This window comes from Agelaius tricolor, unplaced genomic scaffold, assembly GCF_023055355.1.
Source record: "Agelaius tricolor isolate 1412-34295 unplaced genomic scaffold, bAgeTri1.0.p SCAF_37, whole genome shotgun sequence".
NCBI lineage: Eukaryota > Metazoa > Chordata > Aves > Passeriformes > Icteridae > Agelaius > Agelaius tricolor.
The window spans coordinates 5315771-5328202 of record NW_027269297.1 but is presented as its reverse complement, the minus strand read 5'-3'; the positions used below and the strand labels follow the sequence as shown (position 1 = coordinate 5328202).

Here is a 12432-nt window from a genome sequence, read left to right as displayed (position 1 = left end):
CAGCCAATAGGCGCGGGGGGCGGGGGAGCATGGAGTAACGCTCGGAGCGGCGGCGATGGCCCCGGAGCGCGGTGATCGCTCGCTCCCCGCCGGTACCGAGGGTCTTCCCCGGGTTTTCCTGCAGAGCCTGCGGACTCTTTTCGATATCCTGGATGACCGGCGGCGGGGCTACGTGCACCTACGGGAGATCGAGTCGCGCTGGCGGGGAGCGGAAGCCCAGGAGCTGCCCGCCGGGGTGATGGAGGGGTTGCGGCAGGCGGCGCCGGCCAGTGGGTACCTTACCTTCGAGAGGTTCGTACTGGGGCTGCGGGCGGCCCTGCCTGGGACTGAGCCGCCAGTGGAGGGTGGCAGCGGCGGACGGCGGAGCGCGGAGAAACCGCCAAGCCCTCGCTGTTCCGAGGAGCGGCGGGGGAAGAGCCCCGGACAGCGGGAACCGGGGCCCGGCCAGCCCCGAGGCCGCGGTGAGTGGCGGGACTGGACTGGGGGCTTCGGGCTCGCGGGGATGATGACAGCGCCAGGGTCGGGGTCTGGCGCTCGGAGGTCGGGATGGGATCCCGCGGTTCATCCCGTTCCCCTGTGCCCTCCTCTGGGCTCAGAGCCAGCGGTTCCCGCAGGCCGGGTGTAAAACTCCCCCAAAGTTACTGTTGGTATTGACTGGTTTGGCTTCGCTGAACTCTGATTCCGGTGCGAATATCCCAGCGCCGCCGCCCACCCAGGGCTGTGCTTCCCTCGCGATGCGCTGGGCTATTTATAGCGCTGACAGGAGGAATTAAGGGCTTTGCCGTAATGTGTCCGTGGTTGTCCCCTGGCGTAGAGTCTGTCCTGACCTTCCCCGGGGATGGATGGCACAGCTGGGCGTCTCGGAGAATGGCTGGGTCCTGGAGACCCCCAAAGCAGAGCAGCTTCTCTGGGGTGAAGCTGTGGTCACGAAGCGGCCGTGTGCTTGGTGGGCTCTGCGCTGGGCTGGCTCTCAGGAATGACTCCTACACGATGTCATGCATGGTTTAGACAAAAAATGCAAAACCTGATCCAGCTTTTTGGTTTGGATCGTTCCACAGCACTATTCCCAATAAAAAATAATTAATCAATGAATAAATGGGAGAGAAGTTACCAGGGCAATATGCTCTGCTGTCCTAAGCTCTGTCCACAGGGCTCACCTGTGCATCCCTGTGGACTCTGCCCTTTCCATAGGATCTGCCAGAGCCCTCCTGGGTGGTACACCGACCCTAGCATAGGGGAGACTGTTTCACTGGCATCTTGATTAGTTGCTAGTCAGTAGATGTTACAAGGAAACCAGTCTTCTGGGCTTATCTGGGTAGGTAATAATTCTTTATCTAGGTTTGTGAAGTGCTTTGAGATCAGAGGAGACAAAGTCTATGTGCAGAGCTGGTACATGTTATTGCACCACCTGAGTGCATTGACTTCCTCTGCCTTGGGAAGGTCAGGCTGGTTTGCCTTTCCAACCCAGTCCCTTCTGCTGGGTAGAGAAGAAGCTTTTAACTGTGAATGAGGTTCTCTGCTTTCTATTTTTGCCTCCAGACTAAGCACTGGAGCTACATCTAAGGGAATATTATTAAGCAGACTAACTTTTCTATCATCAGGAGTGTAAATCTGGAAAAACTTGAAAAAAATCCTGCTTGGTGAATAGATAGCAGGTTGAAAGCTCTGCCCTGGGAAGGAGTGAGCAGATGACTGCAGCAGCTTTCTGTTTGCTGAGGATCTTTCCATTACAGGGTGATGTTCCATAACTGTCCAGAGCCTGTGGGCAGGGTTAGCACCTCAGCCCTTGTTGCCAGCATCCCACACTACAGGGCTATATTTTGGTAAGAGGCCTGAGTTTCAGGTACATTCAGCAGCTTAGAAAATGGTACAACTCAGTTACTCCACCTCTTTTAGCTCTAGATCCTGCACAACTGCCCAGTGCGCCCCTCCACAGGTGGTTTCCTGGGGTGCAGTTGAGCAGGTGGATGTTCTCAGCTGGCTGCAAGGGAGTTGAGCAGTGCTGTGGCAGGATATGGCTCCATCCCCACTGCCAAGATGTGTGGTGGGTGCTGGGAGCTGCCTGTGGCTCCAGGAAGACCTGTCTCCACTAAGCTGATGTCATTTGGGTGTGAGGCTACTCTGAGCCTCCAGCTGCATGTGGTGGCTTCTGTAAGACCCCAGCCAAATGCGGTGAGATGATGTGTCAGTGCTCATAAGCTGCGGTGAGTGGGAGAAAATGCTCCCCGCCTGTGTTTTAGGGGAAGAGGGTGCTCACAGAGTGCCTCCCCAGCTCTGCTTTAGGTCCGAGCAGCATCTACACACGTCAGAGGTGATTTGGATGTGACTCATGGCAAAATGGCAGAGGTTGGGGTCAGGTGGTTCTCCTGGCATGTCCAAGGGTGCAGTGAGCCAGTGGGACAATAATTCTGTTCTCTCTTCCACACTAACCTCTGTGGGCAGAAGTCCTTCTGAGGTCCCTGCTTAAGTCAGCTTCCAGCTTCTCCTCAGCCCAGCAGTGCTGGTGCAGTCTGCGAGCTGCTGCTTGGCACCCCATGGTTCCTGGGGAGCCAACAGCACCCACTGGATGCAAGAATGGTGAGGTGGATATTGAAGAAGTCACAGGACAGGGAAGTCACCATAATGATGTCCCTATGTTATGCTGCCTGGTCTTGTCACAGCAGTGTCTGAACACATCGCTCTTGGGGGTCTTTACCCCACTAGTTCCCCTGTGAGCTGGGACCTGGAGAAGTCAAGGCACAGAGCAGAAAGAGCCCAGGCCCTAGGCACTGGCTCCTCCCCAGCACAGTGCTTTCCCTCGCCCCAGGGGTGGCTTGGCTCTAGCAGCTGGAGAGCTGTTTTTGGCACTAGCTGGAGGGAGGGGATGGTTTGTAGGGGCTTCTCTGGGCCATTGGGAAGGATACTTGTGGAGAAGTGTAGAACAACCGTGAAGTGTCTGCCCTGGGCAGAGCCTGTCCATTATCACATGGCAGGATCTCTTCCACCTCTGGTGATCTGATCCTGTTCTTTCCCTAAGAACAACTATCCCAGCTCATTAGCAGGTCCTGTTTTAGCCACTAGCTTGTCAGCTCAGGTGTGCAGAGCTCAGTTGGTTGACCAGGAGCTCCTGCTTATCATGGGTGCAGTTCAGCTCAACACAGCACTGGTCACTGCTGGGTGACTGCAGCAAAAACTGTTTTAACATGTGATTGTCCTGCAGCTCCTACCAGAAGTGCTCCTGGCTTTGCCTTGGGATTCTGACTGTTGAGAGTATCCTTGGTTTTGGGGCTATTCCTCAGCTTTTTGAGAAGGACATACTACAGGTCTGCTAGGACAATGTGTGTGGTCACACCAGTCTTGCTGGATTCCTCCCAGATAGATGTGGGTGTATGAAACCAAAGGGAGCTGGCAAAGCAGATGGATGGGTGATATCAACGGCTTTGTGTTCACAAATGCTTTGTATTCACTGATGTACCAGAGTACTTGCTGGGAGGTGGAGTGAGATACTGTGATGGACCAGAAGGAGGACTTCGCCCGTGACATGGCAACCTCTTTCTCCAGTGACACAAAGTGACAAACTGAGGTGTCGCATTGCCTGCGCCCCTGAGCCTGTCTCCTATCCCTGAACCAGTGTGACTGTGACAGCAGAGGCAGCCCTGGTACAGGGCTCCCACACCTCGTACCTTCAAGATGAAGGGTGGCTCCTGTGGCCATGGCTGCCCTCACCTGCCTCATATCCTTCCTCTCTCATGTCCATGTGCTCAGCTGAGGAAACCTGTGCAGAGGAGCAGAGGAAAGGAATGTGCTGGCCCATGTGGTGCCCACACCCTGTCCTGACACAGCCCTTTATGTGCCTGTGCCACGGAATGTGCCAGACCTGTGCCAGGCAGCTCTGGTAGAAGGACGTGCGAGGGGTGGAGGTGCCTGGCAGACACGTGGGGAGCTGTCTTGGGAAGAGGGCGTTTTCCCCAGCTGCCTGCCATCACTTGCTGGCTCCCTGCTGCTCTTCTTGAAAAGCCACATTTCGAAAGGAACTCTTGAGGAAAGCTGTGTGCAGGGAGCAGGCAAGCTGTGGGACTGAGGGGGTGGCATGAGAGAGGATGTGCTGGGCACTTGCTGGGGACTGGGGCAGGAAGGGAGGAGCACCATGCTGCTATCCAGACTTGCCTGGGGATGTGCTGGCTGCACCCCTAGCTGCCCTGATGCTGCAGTTTGGGATGGTGGGGTGTCAGGGTTCTTCTGCTTTACCAGCTCACCTAGCAGTGGATCAGAGCTGGCTTGGCTGTGACTGCAGGGCTGGGTTTCTGGTGAGGTGAGCAGTGTTGGGGCTTGTATGGCCTTCACTTCAGGTGCCCAGGGAATTCCTGCCCTGGCTGACAGGCAGGAGGTGCCTGATCCAGCCTGGAACCTGCCAGTATGAACTTAATCTTCAAAACCAGGTTATGCATAGATTTGCATCAGCACCATGTGTTTTTACTAGATTGGTCTTTTGCAGGATAGGATGTTGGGGTTTTAATAAGATTGTGGAAAATCTACAGTCTTATTTACTTCATGGTTGCATCATAGACATAGTGTCTGGGCTGAATATCCACATGGCCAAGCAAGAACTGCCTTCAGGAGAAGTTGGTTTCCTGGCAGAGCTGATGCCACCTGAGTGGAAGCAAGGTGTCCCATGAGGACACGTGAGGGCAGGCAATATCACTAATGGTTTAGTTGCCCTGGCTGGGACTGAACCAGCTTTGCCTGGGAGCTGCTTGCTTTCTACACAAGATGACTGAGATCTGTTGCCAGCCTGGCACAGCTGAGTCAGTCATTCCTGACATCTGTTCTGCCTGGACAAAAACAGGAGCAGACATTCAGGCTGGTGGTTTGCTCACTCTCTCCCTGTTTGCAAGACCACCTTGCAGATCATCTCACAGAAGAGGGCCTGGGGAGGATTTTGTTGAAAGTAGCTTGTGGCCTCATGCCTTCCTCTGTTCCAGGTGGTGATGCTAAGTCTGCTGGGCAGCCCCAGGGAGACCCTGACTACCCAGGGGCTAGGGACACTCGGAGGCATCAGAGAGGCCGTGCAGAACACCGGAGACACACCATCACCAATGGCGTGGATTTCAGCACGGTAAGGGGGAGTGTTGTGGGCTCCCATGAAGGGGAAGGTGGGTTGCAGGGGTCCCTCACTGCTGATGCCATCTCTAGGCTTTGGCTTCTTTGCCCACCCTGCACAAGTGAGTTGTGGGACATCAGGTAAATACTGATATTTGGATTTGAAGGTCTGTTGATGTATGTGGATGTCTATTATTTCCAAGGTGCTTTCCTGAATCCTGCCAAACAGGGAGGAGGTGGATCCTTCCCCCAGAATGGGATCAGCCTATGAAGCCAGTGTACTGGCTGCCTTTCCCATGGGCAAGGTCTTGGGAAGAGGAAGACAAAGGTGGAGGTGTGGGAACAGATGGATCTCTGGGCCTTAAGAGCGACCCAGCGAGGGTCAGGTATGCTTTGTACTGGCAAGCAGTGGGGCCAAGCTATGCCCCCTTGCAGATGTTCCATGTAGATCAGGGCTCAAATATGCAGGTCCTCTTGGCTTCCAACAGACTTTTTGCAGCAAAGCGGAGAAATCCGTACTGAATTTATAAAGGCAGCCCAGGATGGAGGAGTCTGTTCCCCTCTCTCCACTGCTGAGTGGAGAGACTTGGATCAAATTGCCCGGGTGAAGGGATCTCATTTGTTCCCAGGTGGAATGGAGTAGCTGCCTGGGCATGTTGTCCACGGGCTCAAGCTAAATTGTACCGGGCAGAGAGCCAGGACCAAGCTTGCAGGATGAGTACTTGGTGGCACGGTCACCACTGTACTTTTACTCCTTGCACCCTGGTGTCTCCCTGCTCCTGCAGCCCAACAGGCCTGACCAGCGTTGCCCAACCTGTCGCTGGCCTTGGGGGACACAACGTGCCCCAGTGCCAGCCTGGGGAGGGGATGTTTGTGCAGGTAGTTTGCTGGGCTTGCAGCCATGAGAGGGACCTCTGCTGGGAGGTGCTGATAAGAAGTGATAAATGTTGCTCTGTGTGTCTGGGATTGAGGGCTCTGCTTCTTGGGGTTTTGGGGGTTGGGGAGAGAGGAAGGTCTTTGCTTCCCTTCCCTGTGTGTGCAACTCTGGGCTGGAGTACATTTCAAGGTCCCAAGCTCAAGGTGCTCTGTGAGGGGAATGGTGGCCACCATGTCTTTCCCCAGTTCTGCCATAAGCATTCTTGCTCAGGGCTTGTGTTGTCTTGGTCTCTATTCCGCCAAGTTGTCATGTGGTCAGTGGGAGGCATGTCCCCTCCTTCCCTCTCTCCCTATATGTTGCCAAGTGCTGCACTACCTTTCTGTCCTTTTGACCCCAGAGAAATGGTGTCTCAGCCTTCCATGACACCCTGAGCACAGCCTTTAGGCACTGGTGCCATTTCCAAGCCTACAGAGAGAGCTGGAACAGGTTTGGGTCCAGCAAGGACTGAATCTTTGTACCGTCACCTTCCTTACCCCTCCCTGCCCAGATGCTGGGCTCCCAAGGGACAAGGAACTCTGTCATTAGACTAATTTGCCTGAAGCCCTTGGGGAATGGGAGCACTGGTGCCCATCCTACATCCTGAAGTGCACCAGGACTAGTTCCTCCTGAGCAGGGAGCAGAGGTGTGGAGGCTGCGCTGCAACCCCAGGACTCTTTGCACTCTCTCATCTAGTGCTCACTCACTCAGCTGGCATTTTTCCAGCCAGTACCTCATCTGTTGGCCTTATTTTCCCATGACCATGAGGGTGGCTGGGATGAGACCTTCCCTGAGAGGTGGAGCACTGTCATTTGTAAGCAGCCCAGGGCACAGCTCTGTCCCCTCCCCTTTACCAGCCACCGAGCATCAGCCAAGTCCAGCGCTTTGTCTGTCTCCTGCCCCAGGTGTCTCATCCTGGCGAGATGCTGCCTGTCCCCCCCTGGGCTAGGCTGGCAGCGTCCCTCTGCTCTGTGGGATGCTCCCTCTTCCTCTGGTCTCTCTGCTGGCCAGCAAGCCCTGTGGGAGGAGGGCAGGACAGGCAGCAGTGGGCTGCACCTCCAGCTGGATGGGGGTCCTTGCCACATACAGCACCTTCTTCATGCCCCTCAGCAACAGCACCAAGGCTCTGCACTTCTTCCTCTGGATATGTCCCTTTGGGCCATTGGAGAAGGGTGTGGGGGTAGTTGTTTGTGTTGCAAAATATGTTTCCAGGAGCAGCAGGAGCAAGAGCAGCCCCAGTGTAATGGATGACAGGTATGGGATGCAGAAAGGCTTTGGGGCTGGCAGTGGGGACATGGAAATGCTGATGGCCTGAAGAAGGTCTTGGTATGGTCCTACTTGTCCACAGGGTTCTGTTCAGGGTCACTTCTGAGCTGCACCACTCCTGATGTTCTCCAAAGGAGGAGGTTCTGGTGCATCCAGCATTTTCTGGGTGACCAAAGTCTCTGGTGCCTGTGGATCCCAGGCTGTGCTGTGGGTGAAGGCCAAGCTGTGTTTTGGCAAAGAAAGCAGAGGCAGCAAGGCAGGAAGTTCCCCATGCCCTTGGGAGCTGGGGGAGCAGCCTTTTATTGAAAAGAGAAGGGCCATGGGGTCACAGGGTGAGGATGATGAATAGGTCACTGCATCAGTTGCTCAGGCACCCTCATAGCAGCTCCCCGGGCACAGCAAGGCCCCCACTGCTCTTCAGGTGATGCTGGTGTTGGAACCTGAGCAACTGGCAGAGATCTTCTGCAATGAGGTGTGGTGTGCTATGCTCTGCTCAGTTTCATGTGCCTCGGGGAGTGAGGCAAACTGGGGAAACAGGGCTGCAGTTTTTCCCTGACTTCCAGCCTGCAGACTAAGCTAGACTCTTCAGTGCTCACCAAAATCCAAGTGTGTCTGTGCAGGGGCTGACACTCACACCCCAAAGGGAGCTGGGGGCAACTGCAGGCACTGCTCCTGCTGCCTCCCTGGGTAAATAGGTGAAGAAACCTGTACCTGCAGTGGTGAGCAGGAGGGTAGAGGTGACTCAAGTGTCCTTTTCTTCCAAAAATCTTCCTCCAAAGCAGCATCAGGCAGCAGTCATTATCCTGCTCCTCTTCAGCTTTTCTTGGGGAAAGGGGCTGAGACCCTTACCTGTATCCACATCCCCCCACACCTCATGAAGAAACCAACTCCTGCGACTTGACAAAGCCTTGGTGGGGAGTGGGTGACACCCATGTGCTCTGTCTTGCAGCTGAAGTACATGAAGGAGCTGGAACAGGAGAAGGATTTCCTGTTGCAGGGCCTGGAGCTTATAGAACGGGCTCGAGAGTGGTACCACCAGCACATCCAGCTCATGCAGGAGCACCAGCGGTTCCTGGGGAAGAGGAGAACCAGTGCTGTGAGTCTGGGGCTTCTTCTGCCTAAGTTTGGGTTTGGAGAACAGGGCTGGGAGGTGGCCAGACCTGGAGCTGACCCCATGGTAACCTCCAGCCTCTTCTTCCTCCCCATCCTGCAGGATTTCCCTGAAGGTGGCCAGAGCCACCTGGGGCGCCTGGTCCCTAAGCTGCAGGAGGTGAACCGTTGCCTGGGTGATCTTCTTTCCACTGCCAGCAAGGTGAGAACAGGACATCAGCAGCTTGAGGTTGTTTGTGTGATCTTAGAATTCATCCTGTCCCTCCCACGTTGGTGGCTGGGCTGACATTGGAGCTGCTGCAGTCTCCCCCAGCTCTGGGAAGGTGATGGAGGACAGCCAAGAGGACAGCACAGCTGGTCCTGAGGTGGGCTGGAGGATGCTTTGGGAGGCCTAAAGGAGATCCCTAAAAAGGTACAGCCATTGTCAAGGTGCTGAGTCAGCCAATTCAGAGCAGACTGTCCTGCTGGGCAGAAGCTAGAGGTGCAGCCCACTGCTGCCTGTCCTGCCAGGCACACTGGCAGGAATGCTTCCCCGTTCTGCCCCATTCACAGGGCTGGAGACCCTGTGATGGCCTGTGTTGCGGTTTTAATCTTCTGCTGGGCTTCTCTCAGGTGTGTGCCATAGAAACATCTCACCTTGAAAAAGGCCTGGGAAGGGCCACAGGCTTGAAGGCTCAGTGTCTCATGCCTTCATCCTCTCTACAGGCAGCAAACCCTTCCTCAGCACTGAGCAGGCTGGTCCCTGTGACATCCCCAGCCTCCACAGGCTCCCAGCAAGCCATCAACATACTGAAGGAGCAGAATCGGCTTCTCACCAAGGTCAGTGGAGGTGGGGGTGGAGGAGATGCCCTTGGGGGGGCTGAGAAAGGAAGGGGATGGGATAGGGCCAGGGAAGGAATGACAAGCAGTGTTCAAGAACAGGAACAGTGTTCCTTCAGCTTGGCCAGACTTGGTCATCCCAGAGAAGGGGGTGTGGGCTGCATGTGGAGGCCCTCTGGCACACAGCTGTGCCCAGCTGTCTCCAGCTGCTTGCTGGGTGAGTCAGTGGCAGGGATAGGGCATTCCTGCCAGAGGGAAAAGACTGTGACAAATGGAGGTCACAAGAGAATGCAGAGGCTGCAGCTGGGGGCTGTCAGGGAAGGGATGGTCTGCCATCTCAGGCCAGGGCCAGTCTCACTGCTGGGGTTTTCTGTCCCAGCATGTGGCCACAAAGATGCTCTGGGGCTGGAGTCCCTCTGCTCTGGAGCCAGGCCGGGACAGCTGGGGGTGTTCACCAGGGGAAAAAAAGAGCAAGGAGAGCTCAGAGCCCCTTCCAGGGCTTAAAGGGCTTCTGTGAGAGCTGGAGAGGGACTTTGAGTAAGGGCCTGGAGGGACAGGACAAGGGGGAATGGCTTCCTACTGCCAGAGGGCAGGGTGAGATGGGATAGTGGGAAGAAATTGTTCCCTGTGAGAGTGGTGAGGCCCTGGCACAGGGTGCCTAGAGAAGCTGCCCCATCCCTGGAAGTGTTCAAGAACAGCCTTGGAGGAACTGGCTCTAGTGGAAGGTGTTTCTGCCCCTGGTTAGGGGCTGGGATGAGATGGGCTTTAATGTCCTCCTACCCAAAGCCTGTGATTCTGTGGTTCTATGAAATTTTACCAGCAACACAACCAGTTGCCAGCAGTTTCCTCCTCTAACTATCATTTTCCTCCCCTGTCTTGTGCAGGAGGTGACTGACAAGAGCGAGCGCATCACCCAGTTGGAGCAGGAGAAATCTGCCCTCATCAAGCAGCTCTTTGAGGCTCGTGCCCACAACAACCATGAGATGAGCCAGCTGGACTCCACCTTCATCTAGCACATGCCTCCCCTGCCCCATCCCCAAACTTACCTGGGGGTTTCAAGGGACTCTTGCCCTAAACTCATCACACCTGCTGCTCCAGGTGTTGTGTCTCAAGGTCTGGGGCTGCTGGTGGCATCTCTGCGAGGGAGCCAGGACCCTTCTTGGGAAGCATCCCTGCCCTGCTGATGGCTTATCAGCCATGCTGCTCTCAAGCTGCTCCTTTTTTGTCTCTAAGTGGGCTGCAGGGATACTGTCCCCAGTCCTGTGACCCCTAGCAGTCAGGAGACATGGCTGCTGTCTGTGCTGCCTGTGTGGGGTGAGCTGTTGTTCCCTTGCTGACTTAGGCTGGATTTTGGATGCTCTTGGGAAAGTGATGTATCTTCAGCACTCTAGCAGCATCTCCAGACAAGCCTGGCCCTCAGAGGGTGCTGGCTCCTGCTTGTCTCACTGTTGGAAGACTAAATTGGAAATCCAAGGAGGCATGCCTGGCCCCTCTCTGCTGCCCATGTTCTGCCTGCCAGAGGCACTGTCCTGGCCCTGTAGTGCCCAAACTGGTGGTCCTCATGGCAACCACTCTGTCATGTCTGTGGTAAGGATACCATAGTTGCTGTTTACATGTCTGTAGGCTCCTACAGGAAATGAGCCATAGACCCAACCAAGACAGCTTACATCTCTGAGCTGCTGTTTTGGGCTGTTGACAAGTTGAGACAGACATCTCAGTCTTTACTTGGCTTGACCTGGCAAATACTTCCTGATGACTGCCAGGATTAGATTATTTTCATGGTGACTGTGAAAGGAGAAGCAATGTTCATAGCCTGAGGATGCTCACATCAGCCTGACCTCACAGAGGGTCTTTAGAACCTGGTTTTGTATTTAACCTAGTGTGGGACAGAGCAGAGGCTGACAGGCTCTTCCCTGTGCACATCTCCACAGGGAGAAATGGCAGCTCTGCCTCACATGGTTGTGGGGGATGACATCCTGACTGTGAGCTGCGCTCCTCTGCAGGTGTCTTGAGGGGTGGTGGTCGTTCAAGATGGGTCCTATTAGATGGCACATCTCAGGACTCCTCCTGCTTCCCACCCAGCTCGGTGATGGTGCTTGAGCTGAATGACATCTGACTGTGGCTTGGTACTTGGTATCCATGGTACTTTCACTGGAGATCCTATTTAGCGCAGCCTGGCCCTCTGTATCCCCAAGGCCAGGACCTTTCTCTCTGGGGTTGTTTCATGGTCTGACTCTCCAGGCATGATTCTGTGGCACTGAGCTGAGCTGGGCAGTGCTGGTTCTGCCCTGAGCTGACACAAGCAGGCCAATTCTGTTCTCACTTCTGTTCTTATCTGTCAGGACTCTGTCCCATCCAGCTGTTCTCTTTGAGACTTATCCTGAGTTAAAGCTCACTGCAAGGCATGAATCCCTGCTCTGCCCTATGCCTGCAGCTGGAGTGGGGATCAGCAGAGTACCAGGGAGATGGTGGAGGAGGAGCAGCAAGGCCATGGCTAGTCATGTCCCCTGTCTGCAGGAGTTGGTTGTTAGTTGTCCCCTAGGTATCAGTGCCTGCCATCCTTTTTGTGATGCTTCCTCTAGTGTCCAGTGCCTGTTTTGTCTGAGGTTAATTAGAACTGACCCTTTTTATGAGGGTTACCTGGATTTAGGGATAATAAAGTGGGGTGACTTATTTAATTTATCTTCCTGTCTCTCCCTAAATCACCCCATCTACTGCTGCCAGCCCTGAAGTCCCTGACTGTCCTGTCTCTCAGAATGCAGGGGGAGCTGAAGCTGCAATCTGGTTAACAAAGAGCCTGGGGGTCTCTGTACCTGAACATGTTTTCATGTCCTTTCCCATCACCTCTGGGCTTCTCAGGGTCTGGGGATACCCTGTCCCCTGCTGTGGGGCAGGGTCTTAAAGCCACCTGCACCCCTTCCTCATCTGTTTACTCCCCCAGAAGCTGTGCTTGAGGCTCACACTGGTCAGGCAGTGTTGGTGCAATTCACAACCTCTTACTTGTTTTTAAGTACCCTTTCTCAGAGCTGCCCCACAGTGGTGGCAACAGTGGCTGGTGCTCCGCAGTGACTCCTTCCCACAGGGTCAGCCACCGGGAACCTCAGTGGCCTGGCATATGTGGCACATGTCCCTCTGCCCTATGCTGAGATGGCAACTCACATGGAGGAACCTGAGGCTCTGCCCTGATTGGGGTACCTTCCTTTCCCAGGCTGTGGGGTGAACCCTGCATCCTGCAGAGGCTGAGC

The 12432-nt window shown here is 55.0% G+C and overlaps 1 protein-coding gene across 1 annotated transcript; it reads left to right on the top strand.

The window, feature by feature from the left end:
• Nucleotides 1-11869, top strand: SAPCD2 (suppressor APC domain containing 2). The gene is made up of 6 exons (XM_071453737.1): nucleotides 1-461; nucleotides 4962-5095; nucleotides 8208-8354; nucleotides 8472-8570; nucleotides 9074-9187; nucleotides 10072-11869. Exons 1-6 carry the CDS (start codon nucleotides 56-58, stop codon nucleotides 10198-10200), a joined length of 1029 nt encoding a protein of 342 aa, XP_071309838.1. The 5' UTR covers nucleotides 1-55; the 3' UTR covers nucleotides 10201-11869.
• The last annotated feature ends 563 nt before the right edge of the window (nucleotides 11870-12432 follow it).